The following is a 24,721-nucleotide window of genomic DNA, read 5'->3' as shown; positions in this document are numbered from 1 at the left end:
TTTTTACACATGTATGCATATAAAAGCATGTTCTTAGACCATTGGCCGCCTTCCATCTTTATAGATTTTAAGATGAATGCTTTTGGTTAACAAAACACTTGCTAAACATATCGGGCTACCGCATTGTTTGTACTCTTACACCGGATGTGGTCATTTTATCAAATACATAAGTAGTGGTAACGCTCAACTAATTCTGTATTTCTTATAAGATGCGTAACCTTTTTCAAACGTAGTTTAATGAATTAGAACACAAGTTGAATTTTATTCCCATGTATGGTATTGGGGGATCGTGAAACGCGACAAATCGGTGTTATTTCGTGTGCAAATTGATCAATTGACTGTATAATGTATTGGAAGTGTATTTAATGGGTTCTGACCTACAACAATATCAGCAGGATAACATATCTTTTGATATTGACAACATGAGACACATCCTGCTTTGGTATTTTTTTGCAAAATAATTGCATATATTTGCAGGGAAATCGATTATCATGAACATGCACGATTATACTCACAGTCAGTAACAATAACAAGGTATTAGTTATAAAGTACATTTCATTACAAACGTCAAAGCTATATAAAGTAATGTATTTACAAATGTTTTAACACTCTTCAAGCCAGTAAACGCCACAGTGACTTAACTTTTGGAAACTGTATGCTATTATTGACAATAAATATATTGTGGCCATGGTTGAAGTCATTGTTCACCATTTCATCTACAAAATAATCGTTAATTATGCAATAGAAAAATAGGTACCTGATACTGGTAACGATTAGTTTGTGGTTGCAATAATGAACAACACTTCACAACAAAATTCTAGCTACTCTGGTTCAAAATATCAATTACTTCAGAAAATACTTGAGTTTCTACTGTACTAAAAGTACACCTGAAGTATTTCTGCTCTAGTAGCTTTTATAAAATGATGTATTTATGATGAACCCAATAACGTATTTCACACATATAATTAGGATGCAATCTTTCATGTGTAGTTAACGTAAAGAAAACCCGTTTTTATACAACAATATACACACAATACCTCGGATTATAAGTATAGCAAATATAAATGTATCAAACATATGTTTCTTTCGTTGAACAAGTAACGTTAATGGTTTCGTTGATTACACTAAATGATAACCAAACATATGTTAAGGCAATCAATTCAACACACAAATAAACAAAAATACTATGCGTCATAATTACACACTATAAACATTTATGTTGTATGTCTTATTACTAGCATTTTGATTTGCTTTACCATCTTTTCAAAATAATGATTTTTTTTTTTTGCAATAAAATCTTATTATTGAAACAACAACACACACTTGTAAAAATGTAAAAAATGTTCAAGTAAACAATGCAGGTTTTGGCGTAAAAAGTGTCTGTCTGGTTGTACACGTCAACTGCTTATATAATTAAAATTTAGCACAGCACGCCACAGTACCAGGATCATTGTCATATTTAAGCACTTTTGATGTTCTCATATTCAGTTGAGTTCTGGACATGCTCCAAAAGTGAATCGTAAATGAATTTATACTGGACCTGAAAGGAAAAAAACAAATCACTGTGAGAACGACTGTGAAAAGTGGCAGGAATTATAGAGGAAACAATGTCTACACTGTATATGTTTATGATGCGCAGATTAAATACTGACACGGTTGAATTAAAATAAGATAAGAAAATGTGAAAAACGGTGTAAAGTTAAACAATGGAATTGCAAGTCCCTAAAACAAACATAGTTCTCTTTGTTGTATACTCTGTAGCAAAACTATATTTGTACGCAAGTAATATACTTCCGGAACATACCAGCTTATGAATAAAGGTAATGAACGGTTGTCTGTTGTTTCTAAAAAAAAACCTCCGACCATGTCTCCTGGCGTTGAGGATACTGTCACTAAATGGTGTTATATTTGCATTAATGAAAAAGGTTTGTTTAACCGATAAATATACACGTTCAACAGTGAAAATGATATAAATAATTTGCCAAATTTTCCATCCTTTGAGATGGACACGGACAAGCCAAACGCTGGCACACGTTGGGGCAAATAGTAAGAACGGTTAGAAAATGTATTTGTGACATATATGACGTGAAAAGAGGAACACGACACGAATGCGTCGTTCGAGGTGAATAGAAAAGTGCTCAATTAATTTTTTCCCCAAAAGAATGTTCAAAATCAATGTAAATTTACAATTTACGGTCATGCAAACATTTGATAAATTGGTAACAGAACTCCGGACACTTGCCAAAAATTGTGAGTTTATAAAATGTAGACAGGACATTTTACAAGTTTACAAGTTATTCAGAACTGCATATCGAACCATTTTAAACGTCGTGCACTATGGGAACCGGAAACAGCATAAGGTGACATATTAACAATTGGGCGAATGTTGGACCAGTCCGACCGACAAGCCGCCGCTAGTGGCACTGTACGAAATGTTTCACAACGATCACGTGCTAGTGTAAGCAGGCGTGGATGAAAGCGCGAGAGCAGCTGACAGGCAGACATTAGTACTAGTATGCAAATAATGGCATGCAGAGAGGCCAAGGATAAGCAGTGAAACAACCTGATCGCGCTCCATCGAATGCAAATACTTGCATAACATGTGGTTTCGAATACTGTGAAATCATTAATGTTCGTGGGGCATTAATGTTCGTGGTTTTCGTGGGTTGGGTTATCAACGAATTTAAGATCCCACGAAATATAAACCCTTTATTCACTTTTTCAATGCAATGTTATGTATATAGTCTAGTTTATTTGTTACAGAGGCGGCAGTATACAGCGTAAATATCCGTCTCACTGTATATCATACTATCATTGTTTTGTTAATATATATTATATCAGCCTTTAACAAATAATAGACCAAATCATTTGTATGTGTTTTATGAACCAAATAACCTAAACATGTGCTGTTCATGAAAATCTCCAAGTTTACAAGATGTGATTGATGAGTGTCGGTTCTCGATTTTTTGCTTTAATGAAATAATTAATCGATTACATGGGGAGTTAAATGAGCTTCTAATGTGACAATGTACAAAACAACAAAACAACACGTTCAATTTACTTATTAAACAAAAACGTGTGAATAAATATTGAAATGAGATGATATTCAAAAGTGATTGGATTTGTAGACCTCATCAATCTTTAGGGATTGTTTACTCAAATATACGGACCTTCTCGATGTTTTCACAGTTTGCAAAATTCTTAATTGGCATTCAATGGCTTCGCCTATCTGTATTTATGATCAGGGTACATCTTCTTTTATGACCTTTATTTCCAATTAAATCGATAATTGACATTAGTGACAGCGTATGGAGATAATGCAAACGATCTAAAACGATCGCAGATTCGATTATTTTACTTTTTAAAAACGAAATTCAAGTTCCCACGAAATTGTAATTTTTCGGCAAACCACGAAATTTCATGCCAACGAATATAAATGATTTCACAGTACTAGGGAGGTTCAAATACAGTCCGAATCTGAAGAGAGGTAGCACTACCAAGTCAAAGTTAACAGTGTGAACGAAAACACTAATCTAAAAACATTAACGCATTCCTCGTAAAACCTATATTTAAAACGAAACATTCATAACGGAGGGGGCTCAAATTTGGAAGTAAAGGTGAAGTGGCAGCGGAAAGAACATCACAAAATACTAGTAGTTGTAGACAAGTTTTACCTCGTCAAAGCTAATTACGGAACAGTTTTTGGATTAAAAAAATCAGATTTGATGTTGTAAAATAACCCAAATTGTCAGCACTTCACAGGAAATTATCGAAGGAAGCTCCACAAAAATATATACGCGGGTTTTGAAAATGAAGACAGCAAACCCCGAAACAACACATAAACAAGGACTTGCATCCAGTGGCACAAAACGACCAAAGAAGTTTAAGAACACATTTTCATTTGCGGAAAAGGGTCGAAAAGGAAATCGAAACAATTCTCAAAGATGACATAATAAAGGAAATAAAGAATGAATCAACGCCATGGGTGTTGCCAATTGTAACAAACCCGAAACCTCAGAATGTTCGATGATATGTGCTTATCAAACAACAAGACTGAATGGGAACGACACCCGATGGCAATCATTGATAAATTAACACATGCTTGAATGTACCAGAAGTGCTTAGTAAATTGGGTTTAAAGGCTTGAATCAATCAATGAAGGAGAAACACGACCACTTCTAACTTTTTCGACATACATAAGTCTTTTCAGATACGTTTGAACTTTTGGACATGTCTGCAAGTGTAGTATTTAATAAAACTTCAGTGAGTTCAATTATAGAATGAATTCTAGGAGCAAAGAATATTGCAGATGCAATTGTATATTGAACAAATAAAAAAGAGCATGACATTGCATAAGGCTGTTTCGGGTGACACGGTGATGGTCCAGATAAACCAATAGAAGTGGTGACAGACGCTTCACAGGTGAGACATTCGGTAATTAGTACCCTAAAAGGCACAGCCGTGGCATATACAAGTTGTGATTTATCACCAACAGAGCCTAGGTACAGTCAAACGGCGAGAGAGGCTTTATATGTCGTATAGGTATGTGAACATTATAACATGTATATTCGTGGTGGCTTGTGCTTTAATGTGGTAACTGATCATAAGCCACAAGAGACCATATAGAAGAAAACAACAACAATCGCCTCTAAGAATGGAACGTTGGGGATTAGGACTTTAACCATAAAATGGACTTTGTATAAAGTAGGAGAGACAATTCGTCTGACTACTTGCCGAGACATCCGTTGAAAAATATGGGAAACGATAGAAACCTGGCTGAGGAATATGTGAAATTTATCATTAAAATGCTATGACATTAGATGAAGTGAAATCAGCAGCGGTAAATGAAAGGACAATACGGAAAGCTATTGAACTGAACGAAAGTGGGAAATGGTACGAAATAAATACAATAAATGATCAAGAAACAAGGAAGAGTTATCGACCCTAAGAAGTGTGAAAAGAACTGAGTGAACACTATGGAATAATATTATGGTCGTTTTGCCTACATCGTTAAAATCGCAGGGTATTAAACTGGGCCACGAAGGGCATCAAGGTGTTGGGCGAACCAAAAGTTTGGTTTACGAATTTGAACGATGATATAAAAACAACATATGAGCTGGTATATTCCGAAAGTTCCGGTATCATACTTCATGCGAAAATGGGGGGGGGGGGCAGTAGGGATCATTTATAATGTATGGCCAAACCATAAGGGGAAAGTCTGAGATGTACAAATATTACGCACAGTATTGGGTATGATGTCCCTGTTTCCCTGTTTCATTGTCTTCACAGTCTCCACGATGTGTATCTGACCTCGTGTCTTTTCCATGCGATGGAGCTCATTTAGAAGTACTGCGATCAATCCACTTCGTTCATACCCCGTCCTTGTTTAAAAGAGGAAAAAAACGGTAAATCGTAATTACATTTCACGGAGTGAGCACCAAAAGATATATTTCTTGAATTGTGAAGCCACGAGTGAATAATTTACTGTTTGTGTTCACGAGTTGAAATTTATTGTGATTGAAACTAACATTTTTGTTATAAATATATGCAAACAAGTTATATAAACTGACACAATTTAGTAGCTTTTTTGAAAGCGCGCCATAATGTATGCAAATGTAACGTAATTTCGGAAATAACGTCGTTTGAATAGAGTGTCGGCCATGTGCGCACTTAACTGTTTGAATTGGAAGTAAGAAAGGGCTGAATTCTCAAAACAGAACAATATCAAATGAATATTCTAACTTCATGTAACAGTAAAATACCAGGATAAATTTCTAAGGCACGTTCAATTTCAAAAATAACTACAACGACATAATTGTATAATGCTGCTACAGTCTCGTTGTTGCAACTCTAGTATGGCCATTATCTAGAAAGAGAGCCCAATTATAGATTATATATTGAACATCCCTAATAAGGGTACCTACTCGCAGTGAATCAAAACGGGTCTGTTTTCGGCTAGGTGTGGCTGCCACTTTCTGACAGCATCGAGGCATTCTAACATGTTATGTATTGGTGGTAGTGTTTCGTTTTCAGTCCAAGCGGTGAATTGAAACTGTTTTACTGTTGTTAGATAATCTTCGTCCTTAAATGGATATGTAAACTACATAATTATGGCACTCTAAACATTTCTCGCTTTCTCATTAAAATAGTGAATTAAATATGTATACTAACAAAGAACAGGATCAAATCTTTTGCAACAACTATACACACTATTACCATGTTATACGTTTTCCATTACAAGATCTTTCAAAACCAAACCTCATTGTTGTCGTCCCGAAACGAAAAGCTCCTTTCATTGAACACTTTGTTTTTCCGTTCGTGTTTGAAGTTAACGGAATATCTTCCAACTTTCCCATCTCCATTTCCGCCCATGTACACACAGGTCTAAAATATAAACCAAACAAAATGAATTTACGTTAGTATGTCAATATTGTCAAAGATAGAAAAAACAGTGATTGTTAAATCATGCGTAACCGCTTTCAAATTTAAGTCAGCAGTAAGACAGTTCTCGGCATTGTGTTTATGTTTAAACGTTCTAACAATACAATGGAAATCACAGGGACAAGACCAATAGCCAAACTATTAACACATAACCTGTTAAAGTGACACTCTTATGTAAAATCAATACATACACATGTAAAACAAACATCAATTCTGAGTGATTCACCATCAATTACTTACTAAATAAGGCACTAATGGAAAATATTGATTACTATTAACAATATTACAACCGTTTATTTAATAGCTAAAACACAAAAATATTAAATGATTGGTGAATGCTAAAATATTTACTGTTATCTACTATCGTTTCATAAGGTACCAATACCGTGTTTTCTGCACATTTCTTTCATATTAAACTCGGTATCCTTCATAAGAACCATTATTTTCGACATTTATTCATCCTTTTTGGTATATTAAAACAATTGTATTAAATGTGTTAAATCATATTTTGGAGTAATAGTGCATCTATAAGAGGCACATGGTTAGGCAGAACATACACTAAGCGAGAGACAATGAACGTTACCAAGCAACCAAACAGGCATCACACACATAAAACTGTTTTTATTCATAAACGTTGGGGTTACGGCCTCAAAACGTTCAACAATATCAGAAGTTCACTCGGAACCTATCATTGAACAAAGTTTCTCCAGTTCTTAATAGAAAATAATGGACGCATAGATATATTGATTTGTTTTCAACAAATATTTTATATCACATGCGCTTCCTGTGCTAACTGTTTACTATTAGTATATAATTCTACATATACTACTCAAGTATCTTGTTTACAAGTCTTGGGGTTAAACAACTGTATATATTTATGAAAGGGTCGTAACTTTTTAACAAGAGAGCGCCGTTAGGCGGCCGAATACGTCAATGACGTGTGATTCGATATATGTCGATATATTTCGTTTGGTACATCGTGACTTTAACCAATGGTAGTTTGTATGAAGTGTTCTCCCATACCTTGTGTGGTCGACTGAAAGTAGAGGTTAGCATAATGACGGTGACCACGTGCTGCTCCTCAACAAGAGACCAAAACTCTTCCAGCTGCTCTTCAGATGGAGATTTACACAACAAGAACGTGTTCTTTCCCGAAAAGCTCTGAAGTATTCACATTCAAAATAGTTATGCATCCGATAACAGTAATACCCGAATCAAGAGGTAAGCGTTTTTATGTAAATTAAATGAGTTCAATTTTTGTTGCAAAAGTCGTTAAGTGATAACCTTCAATAAAACGAGATATTGTGATTATCATTTGCATTCGAGTATTCATGCTTATGTTCTGCACTATTTCAGTTGCTTGAGAAAACGTGCGTCATACTTGTATAGCAAAAAAACTAGTTCATAATATGAGGCAGCGTTAACTGATTGCAGCATTTACAGATAAAATCGAAATATATGAGCAATATTTAATAGATTGTTTTGATTTTTGACCATATGATATCTTGCCCATTGTTGGAAAATGCATTTAATTCACTTTATAAACATTTAACAAAGACAAAGGCTTTGATACAGGCAACTTGAGACACGGTTTAACTAGGTTAATTCTGTTTGAAATAGGGCATGCAACAAAATAAGTTCGCTGAATACTTACTGGTAACAGGATTGCGCCGAGCTGTTGTGTAAAATTTGAATTTCGTTTCTTTAATTTCGGGAGATATGCGTCGACTATAATTAAAAAGAAATGTTGATGATAACACTTCGTTCAACAAATGTGTAATCGTTTTTTTTTCTAAATATACCTAAATATATATCAGGGTACTCAAAAGACATATTAAACAAAATGCACTATTTGAAACTCATACTTTCTGAAAGAATTGTTTCCATGTTTCCATATTCTGGCCCATCCTGCACATGCTGGGCTTCATTTGTAAGACTTTGTTGAATCAACTGTAATCAGTATATAAAACATAAACAACGATATAAATAACAACAATAAAGAAATACAGTACTGGTCCCTGTTTCAATAAGAAATCTTAGTCGTCAACATTACGCTATTGTAAAAGAAATGATGTAAAAATACAGGCAGAATCTATGCGATAAATGTCCTTGAAGTTTTTATTGAAACGCAGTTTATGACGCCAAAACACTAGGTAACGCCTGAATGTTTTAGCCTGAAGGTTTGAGCCATAAGATCTTTATTGAAATGTAACCCAGGTTACTACCAAAGAAAGACACTCAGAACTATATAATGAAGCTAAAATAAACTAATCAACCTATAAGAAACAAGGAACAAAACAATAATAACAATAGAATTTAACAAATTATTTACTATCTCAGAATTGATAAAATGGACAATATCTAGCAGTTGTTGTCTACTTGGTAGTTAAATTACCATACCTGAAACTGTTTAACCATCCTAGGTTGTTTCTCTCCCGGTTCTGTTGCCATCATGAAGGAATGGACCTCTTCAAACTGTCTATTCCAGACGTGATCAGTGCCCATCAGCAGGGCTTCGGCAAGGGCTCCGTGCAAGTATACATACTGATCCTAAAATCGTAAAACGTTTACATGGCAGGGAGTTACATAAAATGGAACAGTTACTAGTCTTCTACACAAATACATACATGTATACATTTAAGCCTTTTAAAGCATTGGTTTACGAATACCTTTGTCTGAACCATGTTGACTCGTTGGCACCTCAGGGCTTCAACCACTTGCAACGGTCTAACAGATTTTTCAGTCCTTGCCTGATCTACGAGGTTGTCAAGTGCAATAAACGTGCCGGTCCGACCAATACCGGCACTATAAAACAATCACAATCTTAACGACAAAGGATGAGTTTTGAATGTAAGGTCAAGGTCTTACTAATATACCTGTATTTATCAAGAAATGATAATTAAAGTTCGAGTTATTCAAATAACAAGAATTATTGGAATGTTTACCTGCAGTGTACTATGATAGGTGCATTTTTACCTGCAGCGTACTATGATTCGGCCATGTTTACCTACAGCGTACTATGATTGGACCATGTTTACCTGCAGCGTACTATAATTTGGGCCATGTTTACCTGCAGCGTACTATGATTGGGCCATGTTTACTTGCAGCGTACTATGATTGGGCAATGTTTTCCTGCAGCGTATAATGATTAGGCCATGTTTACCTGCAGTGTACTATGATTGGTGCATTTGTCGACTGTGTTTCGACAGCATTCAAAAACTCTACAAGGCACCATCCATTGTCTGGGACATACTTGTCTGGCCAGGCTTTAAAATGATACTGTTGAATTCTCCTAGATTTACTTTGGGCCTGAAAAAGATATCAGTGCAGTCATATTTGTCACTGAAACCATGAACCGCTTAAAATCGTTCGGGAAAACCATGTAAATGCAATAAGTAAATAGTTAATACTTAAAATATAAGAACAAACCTTTTTAGCAATTAGTGTTCTTATTTCATAATCTCTAAACTCTTCAACACCAGTGAGGGATATGTCGATTCCACCGAATGAGCAGGTTTGGTCCATTTCTGGCCAGTATTGAAGGCACTTTACCTGATAAAAATGTAAAAGATACTTATTTGCCGCGTTGGTATAGAAATTGCAATCGGTATAAAGGAACCAGGGCAAGTAGAAAATGCATTATAGTAAAAATGACGTCAGCTAAAATTATGAATAAAATATTAAATGCGAAAAGCTACAGAAACAAGCTCATTAGCAAAAAGTCAAAGTAAAAGATAGTTGCTATGATTGCAAACAGAATGATGCGCATATTATGAAATATTTAGAATGTCATTGATACTTTCAAGGTAATTTACAGTTCTATTTATGTAAAACATAGTTGACATGGTGATAAAAAATGAAAACTTTCATAAAATTATTATTATGCAATATCACAAACTAGTACATTCTTTAGCAATTACTAATGTGGTGGTATTTTATTTAGGAAAGGCGTAGTGAAGACAAATTAAGAAGAAATGACTGAATTACAAGGAACAGAAAAATAGCTTTGCAACATCTAAGAGTGTTATTCAAGTTTATATTACCGCCGCCATTTCAATCAGGTTAGAAAGCATTACAATCTTTTCAGCATTTTCTTGCCAGACCATTCGCCAGAAATCGTCGATCATGTTTATGGTTGGACCTTAACCCAAGTATAAGAGAAAATACGTTTGCACAACCAAAACATTTAAACATGTTCTTTTTAATAGTCTTAATAGTCATATTGCATAACATAAGCATTAATACCTTTTTAATAGTCATTTATTACAAACGTTTATTGTATCAAAGAAAACAACGTTATATGAAAAATATCAAAAGTTTTGAGATAAAGATAGCAATTTCTGACAAAAATAAAAAAAAACTATATTTGAATGCAGGCTATTTTGTATGTCAATTGATAAAACGTAGAAGAGGCCTTCATATATTACCTTGAGAAGCGATAAACTTTCGGACTTTACCGTAACCCTGCCAATAGATAAAACATTAACTTATTTTAGTTACAGTATTAGATTTTACTGTCCGCTAGAAGGTTTTTTTTAAAATATTATTTGTAGTTATAATTTCCTATGTATCTGACAATATATAACATGTGTTCAACAACACAGCTTTTAGCTTGTTTTATTATTTTTAAGATTATGAAATAAAATTTACGTCAATGTAGCTCGCATTAATGTAATCGCAGTCGTCATCCCTCTCCATCTGTAACGGCACGCGGGAGTGGTCATCTAAACATTAACAGAACACGCATAAGGAACAGGACAATAACGAAGTCAATGACAAAATGCCTGTTTGTGTGCAGGGTGAGGTCATCTATAAAACAAAAGTAATTGTGAAGAATATATTATTGATCATTTAAATGATACAGATCTTCCGAGACTTTATTTCAGTATTAATGTAAAAGACTGCAGTGTGACCATACGGATAAAATGTGCTATTATTTTATTACATCATGGTATAATGTATTAAAATGATACTAATTTAATTATAATATACTGTTCAGCGTTTTAAATGTATAGCCTTTAATTCATCTTTGCGATCAATTATATTAGCTTCCAATTTATGTACGTTCATAATTATGTATGTTCAACGTGGTCTTTCATGTACATTCAAATGGCATTGCTATGTATGTTTAATGCGCCAATTTACGTATGCTCAAATGTCCCATTTAAGTATGTTCACGGTGTCGATTTATGTACACTGAAATGGCATATTTATGTATGTTCAAGGTGCCAATTTATGTATGCTGAAGATGCCCATTCATGTATGCTGAGGATGCCCATTCATGCATGCTAAAAATGCCCATTCATATATCCTGGAGATGCTCATTCATGTATGCTGAAGTTGCCCATTAATGTATGCTAAATATGCTTAAGATGCTCATTCATGTATGCTGAAGATGCCCAATTATGTATGCTGAAGTGCCCATTCATGTATGCTGAATATGCTTAAGAAGCCCATTCGTGTATGCTAAAGATGCCCAATTATGTATGCTGAATATGCTGAAAAAGCCCATTCGTGTATGCTGAAGATGCCTATTCATGTATGCTGAAGTGCCCATTCATGTATGCTGAAGGTGCCCATTCATGTATGCTGAAGATGCCCATTCGTGTATGCTGAAGATGCCCATTCATGTTTGCTGAATGTGCCCATTTATGTATGCTGAAGGTGCCGATTCATGTATGTTAAAGGTGCCGATTCATGTATGCTGAAGTGCCCATTCATGTATGCTGAATATGCTGAAGAAGCCCATTCGTGTATACTGAAGGTGCCCATTTATGTACGCTGAAGTGCATATGCATGTATGCTGAAGTGCCTTTTTATATATGCCCAAGGTGCTCTTTTATGTATGCTTAAATGTTATATTTATATATGCTAATAGGTGTCTATTTATGTACACCCAAGTTATCAATTTGTCTAAATTCGATGTTCAAAATCGTTCTCTATTAACTAAGGTGTCCGTCTTGTAGGCTCGATCACCACTTACTACCTTCGCAGGGCCTCTTAAAGTTGACACCAGTGCTGTTTTCTGTTCAGGAAACGGACTCGAGCGTGATTTTCTAGGCTGTCTGTTTTCCTCACATTCAAGCTGAACGAAAATAGTATAAACTAATTCAACGTTGTGTACCTCCGTATCGAGACTTACATGCGTACATTTCCTTGTATCGGTTCTTCCCTTTGTATTCTTCTCTTGCAGCCACTTCGTGTTGATGAACCAGTCCAGTGGGTAGCTTCTGTGGGCCGGAAAAAAAATGCGTTATTTATAAAGATACACTCTATTTTTTCCTTGCAAAGCACTCGTGTGTACACGAATTTTCACAGTCGGATGTCCAACTTATGTCCACTTATAATGGGAAACAACGATCAGTTATATCCGTTTACCATTAAAATATTCAACACGTTCGGTCTTGCTTAGTTTATACACACCCACATGCATGCAATTCTTCATCGTGAAAATACTATTTAAAAAAATCAGCTAAATTATACATATGAAATAATTACATACAAAACAGTTAAAACGCGTTACGATAACTTACCGCGAATTCGTCATAAAAGTGTTGGCATCTTTTTTTCTTGTTGTCTCTGATATAATCCCAAATATTGTATATCGGAATGCCAGGCATGGAATTTTCGAACTCATAGTAATGATTATCGGCGTCCGTCGTATGTGTAACTGAAATATATTTTGTAAAGCTAGTTATCCTCTTACGTGAAACTGTCAGCGGGAAATGTGTCCGATCCAGGAATATGACGAAATGGTTTTGGAAGTGAATATATGAAAGTATATTAAAAGAGATTATGTTAATGCTAATCCAAATACGACTATTGTGTTTTGATTGTACTTCTAAAGGCACAATATATAGGTTGATGCAAAACATGCATAGTTTTTTTACATCTTAATCGATTTAATGTTTACTCATTTGATGAAATAGATCAAAACAAACAAAAGGCCTAGTACGTGTGCACTGATAAAAACAATTACTAACCTTTATAAATCTGTTGTTTTTTCTATTCAGCTATGTGACCATTCCCCAGTTAAAAGGCACCAAACTGTCGCTTATATGTTTTATCTGTACACAATTCATATGCTTTTTGTTTGTTTTGATCATTAAAGTCAAATGAGTCAAACATAATAATAAATGAATTGAATTTATATGTATATTTTTTTCGTAAGTCAAGGGTTTTGGAGGTTTTACAGTACGTATCTCGTTATCTAGTAAACGTCAATATAGATATTCACTTACCTCCTGAATTATGTGCAGGAATGTGCTTTGATGCGTTTGAAACGTTTAGCTTTGGTGTATCAAACTCAGGGTTTTCGTACGTTTGACTTGATTTTGTTGTTTGCGGATTTCTGTAAAATGAATAATCATAGTACGAGTGTTTTTGTCGTTTTTTTTTTATTTTAATAGTAAGGTCGAATAACATATGCTACTCAGTTGTGACACAACATAATCATATGGAGTAATGGCTTACCGAGTTCTTCTTCTGTAGAAGAACAATCCAAAGCCAACAGTGACACCACAAAGAACCCCGACTATCCCTCCAGCAACTGCACCGAATGGAAAGGGTTGTTGATCTTTGACTAGGGCTGAAACATATAAAGCTTATCCGCTGTGCACATGTGAATTAGGTGTCGTTTTTCTACCTGACTGAACCTTACAGTTTCTGTGGATATCTTACTTAATGGTTGTAACTTATTGCTGCTTCAAGTTCATTCCATCACTTATAATCTTAAAAACCTTCTCGACACTCTCTCACAGACCTATGATCCTTCTCATTTCTTCTCTAAAATTTTGCACGATTTCACCATACGAGTATGTTTAGTACTTGTATTTAAATTCGAGAATTCGACTTAAAGCTGAACATGCATCGTTCTAATGAATTTCTGTTATCGATATTTTCGGTTACACCATTACTTACGAAAATTACACGAGGATCCTGTCCACCCTCGTTTACAATTCTGTGAGGCACATTCACCTGTAACACCGTCACACATTTCTCCAGTTGCACAGTGGCAATCGTGGACGCAGCCTTCCCCATACTTACCAAGTTCGCATTCTGTAAAATATATGTTTGGTAATATTAAGAAAACTTTTCATACCGAAAAAATAGAAACAAATTTAATAATCCATAAACTGGACTTAGAAAACAGGTCTATACAAGGTTATTTATTCCGTAGTACAATATGCATACCCCCATAGTAAAATTTCACTTCACATATTGTCAAAACACTGATATATGTTCTATTCAGTGTCAAAAACTGTATGATCATGGGCAGCGAAAATCTTTTGATATGTCCATCATCATGCAAAGTTGATTCTACATGTTCAACGAACTCCTTGAATGTTGATCTGTTTGAGACGTAGACATCAAAATTGCTGCTTTGTCCTGGCCCTCCTGAATTATAGTGCTAAACACTGTTTCCAATTTAATATAACCATCACGTTTATTGAATTACACATTAAAATCATGTGTATTACATCAATATATATGTTGGTCAGAAAATATATCAGCAAGTTTTAAATAATGTTTTAAAGACATTCGGTTCTAATGTGTTTAACAGAAAATTGAGCCATTACTAAACATAGCACATAATGACGTCATTTTACCAAATATGACTTCAAAATTTTGAAGAAAGCAAACTTCTTGGAACGTATAATGTTTATGTTGTGATTCTTTCTGGAAATCATCTTAGAATGCAATCTTTATATTAACGGAATTAAAACGATAGGAAATATTTTTTGTTTTTAATTATTCCTGGTACTACATTTCTGCAATACATGTAGCGTGGGAAATGACATTGCTTTATGGTATTTGGCTCAGATGCATGGCAGATAAAAAAGAGCACTGTTATTATTATTATAATAATTCATTATTATTATTATTATTATTATTATTAATTATTATTATTATTATTATTATTATTATTATTATTATTATTTTCTTATTTTAGTAGTGTTGGTGGTGACATTAAAACGCTATCTAACCACTTATTCGGCCATAAATTCTGTATCCTTCTAACAGGACTTTTCTTCCTAAATCCAGCTGCCACTGTGGTGGCTCATTTCTAGAAGTGGCACTGCAGGTACCGCATATTTCAGCATCGCGAGTGAAGAGCTTCCCATCAATGGCCTTTTCAGCGTTACATTCATCATGCTGGCTTGATTGATTAGCACGCGGGTTCACAGCGCCACTTTGAATGATATCCAAATCTGAAAGTATTGCATTTCTACAACGACAAGAAGTATCTTTATATCATATACACTTTTCTCGACATATATTTCGTATAATAGCCCTTGACAAGAAGTCATGTAATAGCTAGATGACATGAAGTAACATTTTAATGATTCTTAATCATTAAAGTATTACTTCAGGCCATCTGACTGTCTCAAAATATTTTCTCATTGGCTGACACATTGTCAACGCAAAATCCGACAATGGGAGTGTGTATTGGATAAGTGGCAGTAGGCTGATCTTTAAACACCAGCGAAAAGTTGAAATTCTTAATGATTTAGCCTAGTTCTTAATGTTTGCGTATCTGCAAATTCATTGGCTGTAAATATAGGTAGTATTCGTAACAATTAATAAAATATGGCAAAGGGTCGTTTCAATCAAGTATAGAAACATACTTCTTTAACAAATTCTGTATTGTATGACCTCTTGTATTTATATAATGGAGGCACTTAAGACACACCAACATCTTTCTTTTTTACTTTCACCTAGTACGTTGTATAGAAAAAAACACTGGACGTTATATAGCCTGCAAGGGTTATGGCGTCATTGTTTGTTGAAATACTGCTCACCGATTGGATGCGCGCGACATAATTTAATCAGTGGTATACGATGTTACAACTATCGGCTATTCTTTTATAGGACGTGAGTTATCGACCACCTTTCTTTAACAATAAATACACAGCTGTAGAAAATATACTTATTTTTAGGAGTGTTAATGAATTAAAATGTAATTATAATATTCATATCATCCTTTATGGACAATGTTCGCGTGCCCTTCTGCATTAACACGGCATGAACACACGAAACCGTAAAGCTCTTAATTCTAAAAAAATACACACACCTTTACTGCAGTTGAATCCTCCATATCCGAATAAACAACCACTGGAGCAATTTCCATAGCGGGCATCACACTTGAAATCGGAGCCATTGCAGTGACACGGCGAAGAACAGTTGTATCCAAAATAGCCGTTCACGCAAGCTGGGGAATGACAAATTGATTTAAATACTCAGTATAGGTTTCTTGAATATTTTACTAAAGATAATTTAAGTCTATATAAATCGGTAGTATTGATAAATTATAAACGCAAATATAAGCATTATGAAAAAATAAATTAAACAAAGGCGTACTCTCTTTGCACATTTTTCCAGAAAACCCTAAGTCACATCCGTTTGCACATTGGCCGGTACTTTTTTCACAGGCTTCTTCGCTCCGACAGTGTCCACAATAGTTAGCACAATTTTTGCCATATGTCCCAACTGGACATACTACGAAATATAGAAAAATACATTCAAAAAGAGATTCCGATTATAGCAAGGAAGTTATTCTAAGGAAATATAGGAAAGGTAAACACATTTTAGCCATACAGAAACAATAATGCTGATTGGGTTTTAAAGGTATTTTTATTTGGAAGATTTATACTTACGCTTATTGCACTGTGGATCCATACTGTAATCATATCCCGGTATACAGCCCCCATCGCAAACTCCGGTGATATGGTCGCATTGTCGTCCATCAACACAAAACGAACTACACGTGCCGGAGCAATTATCGCCATAAGTTCCTTTCGAACAAGCTTAAATGTACGAGGGTACTACGAAATGTCATTTGTTATTTGTGAAATTTATTTTACAAGCCACACATAATACACGGAACCGCTTTGTTTTAACCCGATTAATATGCCGCATATTCACAAAATCATATTTGTAATCCTAGTAGCCATTGTCTAAAGCCTCAGAGTGGTCTGACCTTGCTAAATGTTTAAAGGGACTCGCTCATGTTTTGGCACCAAAACACTTTTCAAAATCTTGGACGTCAAAGACAATATTTGAGCATATATCAACATTTTTTAGAGGGTTTTAACCGTCAGTATCTTAGTTTAAACACACCTTATGATTTGCCACACTTTTCGTCATACAAAAATGTACATTTTACAAAAAACGTGAGCGAGTCTCTTTGCGGCGCTAACACATTTTGCTTCATGAGCCATTTTTAGTATTATCTTTCTGTCCCTAAAATACAACAACATTTTTACAGCCTACTGTGTTTAACAAAATATGTGATGGATATAATTACCGGAAGCTTTTCTGACGACTTGGATTATGTCGGAGTTCGGTGGGTAAACGTGTTTATACACCGAAAAAGACGTGAGGCAGGTCCTCAGAAAAGCAACCTATCGTAATGTTCCTTTTATTATATGTCACATTTGAATATTTCTATGTTTAAAGCCATTGCTTAAAGTTTAAACCAACAAAACTGCATTTAGACTGAACACGACACTTTCGGAATTTCCATATCGGAAATGACGTCATAAATCAATCGCATGAATGGTTTAGTGTATTTTCTTGAATTTAAACACAAATCAGCAATTGAATACATTTGTAATCATTGGTTTATGAAATATATAACGTTCTTGAAAAATAATATGAAATCGAATATTTATATTGTAAGAAAATTTAAATAAACATCTATTAAAGGAAGCACTTAACACATGCTGATAAGCTAATTAATACGATTTTGGAAAACGGCAATATTAGCGCGATACGAATTTAACACATGCTGATAAGCTAATTAATACGATTTTGGAAAACGGCAATATTAGCGCGATACGAATTTTTCAATACGGCGATCTGTATTTTCACAGTTGAATATGGAAAAGAAAAATGATCAGTATGTTATAAATAAAACATCATATTGAGACCGAGTCCGCGTGAATTTACTTGTCAATAGTTATCACATGATGAGTACGATCGTAAATCCCTCCGTTGGTTTTAACAATTATGGAAAATTATATCTGAGTGGTTTCAAATGCATAACCTTTTATGTATGGGATGTATGTTTTTGAGGAAAAAAAACTATATCATAAAACATATTATAGTATCTGTACTAACGCGTAAAGAAATACGGTGGTATAATTTATTCACTTAAAGGTATTTCAGATTTGTTGAACTGTCAATTTCCTTAAATTGTATCCAATATGCAATATACTGTGGTGTATATACATATGGATCATATAATCATCGTTACGATATATCGATTATTTTAAAACAGATTTCGTCCAGCATTAAAAAAACACCGATCTCCTTTGCCTGTAATAACCTGTTTCACATGTCGGTGGAATCCATCCTGGTTTACATCGTGGACAATGCCCATTTAAACTGTTGCAGCAGGGAGTACTGCAGTGACAGGTCCTTGCACATTTGTCACCAAACTGTTCACAAGGACATTCTGTAGGAAATTAAACATATCACCAATGAAACTTTCATCATTGGAATATGGATGAGCTCCACCAGCACTTCATCGAATAAAGAAAATGAACAATAGCAATAAATGCATTTGGAACTTGCAATGAGCTCATAATAAACAGGTAATGGAATGCTATATGTGTATTCGTGCACGTGTTAACTAGGTCACCAAAATATGCATACTGTGTACACTTTTTAGCTTGTGATTCAGGACACATTTTGAAATTATGATCTATGGCATACTGATAAACGTGATTACTTTTTTTACTAGTCTGTTTCCAAGTTTCAATATATTAAATAATGTATATAGAAACTCGTCATAAAATGCCATGCAGTTTTAAAAGTAAAGCTTTTGAGTCGTAACGTCAAGCCAACCTAGTGCTGTTGTTGTTTCCCAAAAAAGTGAGTTTATAACGTCTTCTTTTGTTCATTTCTCTGAAAAGTGTAATAGTTCCTACATTCATTTATCTTTATCTGAAAAACCTTTTATTTTGCAAAACACCTCAGTTCAGTCAAACAAGTTACTAGTAAGTTAGTATTTTTTACTAACACACACACACACGCACGCACGCACGCACGCACACACACACATTAACACACGCACACACATACACACATACGCACGCACGCACCCACGCACACACACACGTGTGTAGGATGCTTATGGCATGGTCTTACCTGTTTCATATACCTCAACCTCACATAACATCATCGCATCAAGGTTATCCGTTTTCTTTATGTTGATGTACTGCGCTAGCCGGGGAGGTTTAAGGTGTATATCTAGGCCAATGTTATTTTTGTCTGGTTCGTTCAGATTTGTACCAATCTGAGTACCCATCGTCTCATTTCCGATGTAGGCAACAAGACTTTGACTTTGTCGATGATCTGCAGTACCAAAGAAAAACTTACAAACTACGATGCATTGTATGAACATTTTTGTTTACAATTAAGAATATGTTGACAAACTAGGTTGAAGTCCAAATTGTGTTTCAATTGAATATTTTTTTCTTGGTTTAAACCGTTTTGATTTCAATATAACACTTTTGAATTCCAGATATACACAGTTTCAGCACAATTTAAAGGATCAACTGTGAAATAATATATGAAAAAAAACTCAACGTGTATTATATTATACTTCTTAAATCAGTGTTAAGCCTGTTGTCATTGGTTGAATACTTACTGGCTGCCATTTGCCATACTTTGAAAGGTGTAAACCCAGTATTTTTTAAAGTAGGTGGTATTAAGCGTTGGAAATAAACAGAATAAAAAATACAGAAGAAAATTGTTTGTTTAGCTCAGGTTTGCTCTGATTTATGAGAATATAAGAAGTTTTAAGTCTTGCAAAGGTATTGCTGAAATGGTTGATCCATAACGGAAGGTGGATGTACATGTCTGTTTTTTTAAAGTTGTGAACGATGGTTGTAGCTCTGCTTTTGATCGATTGCATGATACGAGCCATTTTTCACCCACGAATTGATCATTCAATGGCATTTTTAGTGGCTAGGCAGCAGATATTAGCGTCGCCTGCAAGACGTATTGGTAATTGTCTTTTACAAACAATGTCATTAATGTTGGTAAGGACGAGAAACAACGAGTCTTAAGGCCCAAGAATTGAGAGATACCAGCAGATATTGTAACTTTATTAGTCATGGTACCAGACAAAACAACGCACTGTTTACTTTTACCGAGATAGACAGTAAGACAAACAAATAGAGAACCTGATTATCTAATTTCCCACAATTGAAAAAAGACTACCTGTATGCCATACGCGATCAAATGCTTCAGATATATAACAGAATTTGCTCTTATTTCTTTGAATTATTTGAAACCCTGGCTGGAATGGGGTTATGAAGTCGTTGTAAAGGTGACTATGTATTTCTGCAATCCCTTAACAAATATTGGACGGTAATTACGGAAACCTGAAGATCGGACTTTTATAAAAAGCGCTGATATGAGTCAGTTTCCAACTGCTGTATTGAACAGTTTTTTTTTTTTTTTTTTATAAGAAATCAAAAACAAAGATAGAAGTTACAATGCATAGCCGAGACCGTATGTAGTAGCCCTTTCGTATGAGCAGAGGGCGAGTCATTTTCATGTAAACATATCATGAAAAGACAATACTGTATGTAGTAGCCCTTTCGTATGAGCAGAGAGTGAGTCAATTTCAGGTGAACATAACATGAATAGACGATGCTGCATGTAGAGGCCCTTCGTATGAGCAGAGAGCGAGTCATTCCAGGTGAGCATAACATGAATAGACGATGCTGCATGTAGTAGCCTTTTCGTATGAGCTGAGACCTTAGTCATTTTCAGGTGAGCATAAAATGAATAGACGATGCTGTTTGTAGTAGACCTACCGTTGGGGCAAAGATGGAGTCCATCTTTTAACGTAAGATATTTTGTCCTTACCTATGCGGCCGATCACTGCTATGTGCTCGATTAAATGCAGTGCGGACAAATTAATTTCCCAGTAAGCATTATAATCTTTGTTGTCAGTAACACTGCATGTACAAGTAGAACTCTCGGTGAATATCGTTTTGCCATCTTGTGCCTTGTCCGCACTACAATTATTGTATGTCATTGATTGATTTGCATCGCCACTTACTTTTGCACCAACCACTATAATAAATAAGGATGAACAGGGTTACTTTCACTGCATATATGCATTATAATACATTAATTAAATTGATAAGCATCAAATAAATGTCATGAGAACGACTGAAGTTTTAATGTTGACGATGCCTATTACCCCATGCCACGTAAAGCACGAAGAGAGAAAGTTCACAATACCACTACTCTATTATTGGCCTTTGTTCATGTCCGGAGCAAAACTTTAAAACTAATGGAAGTGACTTATTTAACTTCATACAATCGTAGAGCACAATGAAAGAAAGTACAGTAAAAAGGTACATAACTCTATCGTATACAATTACAGAGTGGTTGTCCTTTGTTACTTTCTGTTTTCCGGAGCATTACTTGAAAGCTAATGGATTGAATCTAATAAAAAGTCATACATAATAAATCACAATGAAGGTAAATGAAGTGTACATGAACCTTAATTCTGTTTGAGTTGATTACAGAGTTATCACCCTTTCTTACCTTTTTCGGGATCTTCACTTGAAAAATACCGAACGGAATTGAATTAAACATCATATAATTGTTAAGTACATTTAGAGAATGTGCAATGTTCAAGAACCATAACTCTATTTTAGCCAATAACATACGTATGGTCCTTTGTTTGTATTTTTTTGTCCGGATCATTTCTTAAAAAATACAGGATATGACTTATTGAAACTTCATACAATTGTTACACACAAAAATAGAAGGTGCAGTGGACAAGAACTATAGCTCTATCCTATCAAATTACATAATTATTGCCCGTTTTTACTGATTTCTTGTCCGGAGAATATTTTGAAAACTACTGAATGGAATTTCATTAAATTTCATACAATGGTAGAGCACACTAAGAGGAGGGCCAATTATAGGAATTCTTTTTAAGATCATGACAGAGTTGTTGCTCTTTGTTAAATATTTTTGTCTGGGACATAACTTAAAGACTGCTGGATGCAATTTATTTGAACTTCATACAAAAATTAAGCACAATGAGATGAAGTGCGGTGTATGAGAATCATAACTCTTTCCACAGCATTGTCAATTCAAGTTACACTCGTATTTAAAATCATTACATACACATGTATAACAAACCTTAATTTTGAGTGAGAAACTTTTAACTACTTATCAAATAACGCATTTGTTGAAAATTTAAATTACTGATATCACGATTGTAACCCGGTGTATTTAATAGCTGAAAACGCACAAATATTTACTGGTCGGTCCTAAAATATTTACAGTGATCACTTTCCGTCACATGCGGTAGAAATACCGTGTTTTCTGCACCTTTATTTCAATTAAAGCACGGTATCATTAATAAGAACCATTGTTTTCGATATCTATGCATCCTTATCGTTAAATTTAAACAATTGTATTAATTGTAGTAGATCTTATTCGGGAGAAAAAGTGCATCTTTAAAGTTGTGAATTTTTATATAGCACTGCCATTGACTATAAGGGCGGCATATGAGGGTATAAAACACATTCAGTGATAGCTACAAAAGTCAAGGCGGATATAAGGATATATCAATACCTAACAATTGTTGAGTAGTATAATATTTCTCACATTCAAAAAATTACAAAACACTGCTATTTTAAAAAACAAACAACTAAATTCTAATAATTCATAACTCCGATGAAATACTATAGTTTAGCAAACACTACCTATAACCAAATGTGAACGCTTTTTATATAAAAAGCTGTCACTAAAAGGTGACAAATGCCCCATTTGGGCCTTGTTGAACACATATATTTCAATGGGTTTCATTTTGTGCAACGACCTTCAAGTGTGACCATGATATTTGAATTAAGAGCCGACTCATGTTTTTATTAAGTTTTTCAACTCTGTTAAGTTTGATTGAAATCTGATGTATTGTTAACAAAGTTTTAACTAAGAATTTCTACCGGAATAAAGTCAATGTTTTGCAACATTGACCTACTGGTTTGACGTTGACCTTTGAGAGCACAAATTAGTTGCGCTACACATCTTATCGTAATACCCGTGAAGTTGTGTTCAATTCCATTGAATAGCTTATTAGAAATTGCTGATAAAAATCTTTTGCAAACTTATCAATATTAAATATCAGTGACCTCCAAGTCGAGATTAGTTCATGGATTTTATGCGCGGCGCAATTGGTCCACGACACTATACAGTAATGTCTGTTTGATTGAATTCCTTACATAGTTAAAAGTAAATGGTTGTTAAACACTGCCACTCTTGTGCAGAGTTGTTAAAATTCAATACCAGTTTCCGATGAATGTCGAAGCACGCTTATGGCAATCAATGCAAACAACGCAGAGTACATCGTCAGTGAGTCGGGTATTATAATGCAATGCAGCCTACTAGGAACTGAAATATATGGAATGGAAGATTTCATTAAACGAGACGATAGATATTGTATTGCTATTAGACACATGTTTTAGGTTGGGTTATAATCTAACTTTGTTACTGTTTGAATGTTATGTCATAGCATCACAGTTGATCATAATATATTTGAAATGTACAAAGAGTACAACTTACTAAAACATACATGTTTACAAAAAGAGAGGATAATTATTTGTTTTAATGTAAGATGGCAATGTTTTTTTAACAAGTGGCTTTCCACTGGTCTTAACGAGATGAAATGTATTGTAATCTTGCTCTGAAACAACCAATCGTTTTTGTTTCTTTATATCCTTTTATGAATCATAAACAAATAATTGATATTTATTTGGAAAAAAAATGCGATGAATTTTACCCAAATGCCGTCATATCTGAAATGAGGTAATTGGTTTTTCTTCCCAGCACTGCGTGCGTTAATATTTATTCGTTTAAACAGGGAAAATGGCAAATATCTGAGAAACTGTAAGCATGCATCTCGAGTAATTCACAGTTTTAAACGGTGAGCTTAGGAGCATATTTATGATGATCCATCGTTATTTTTGGATTGACTATCAGAAAACGTGAAATAAATAAGTAGTATGGTAATAGTATAGATGGCCTGTTTTTGGAGATATTTTAAAAACAGAGTTTTATCACTTATTTTACAGACTATTTCAGAATAATTCTACCTGTCAGACAAAACAACCGAATTTCAGAATGCTAATATAATGGAATTTGCGAGTTATTTTTTATAAATGTTCATTTCAATAGATATCAATTATCTTTTCAAATAAAATGAAAGTATGAAAAACTTGGTTATTAACATGATGTA

At 34.5% G+C, this 24,721-nt stretch overlaps 1 protein-coding gene across 1 annotated transcript; it reads right to left on the bottom strand.

Annotated features, from left to right (window-relative positions):
- Nucleotides 1-1,364: 1,364 nt before the first annotated feature.
- LOC128225975 (receptor-type tyrosine-protein phosphatase epsilon-like) lies at nt 1,365-9,125 on the bottom strand. The gene is made up of 9 exons (XM_052935868.1): nt 9,111-9,125; nt 8,842-8,991; nt 8,307-8,391; nt 8,096-8,169; nt 7,465-7,602; nt 6,259-6,384; nt 5,925-6,082; nt 5,243-5,381; nt 1,365-1,540 (listed from the first exon to the last, which is right to left on the bottom strand). Exons 1-9 carry the CDS (start codon nt 9,123-9,125, stop codon nt 1,460-1,462), a joined length of 966 nt encoding a protein of 321 aa, XP_052791828.1. The 3' UTR covers nt 1,365-1,459.
- Between the last annotated feature and the right edge of the window lie 15,596 nt (nt 9,126-24,721).

This window comes from Mya arenaria, chromosome 3, assembly GCF_026914265.1.
Source record: "Mya arenaria isolate MELC-2E11 chromosome 3, ASM2691426v1".
Classification (NCBI taxonomy): domain Eukaryota; kingdom Metazoa; phylum Mollusca; class Bivalvia; order Myida; family Myidae; genus Mya; species Mya arenaria.
Note: the sequence above shows the minus strand (reverse complement) of the source record. Positions and strands in the feature narration are given on the sequence as shown.

Coding starts and splice junctions, on each gene's coding strand:
- LOC128225975 (XM_052935868.1), bottom strand. Junction 8,170..8,306: donor GGAAACAATTCTTTCAGAAA/GTATGAGTTTCA, acceptor TTTTAATTATAG/TCGACGCATATCTCCCGAAA. Junction 6,385..7,464: donor CTTTCAGTCGACCACACAAG/GTATGGGAGAAC, acceptor TTTATATTTTAG/ACCTGTGTGTACATGGGCGG.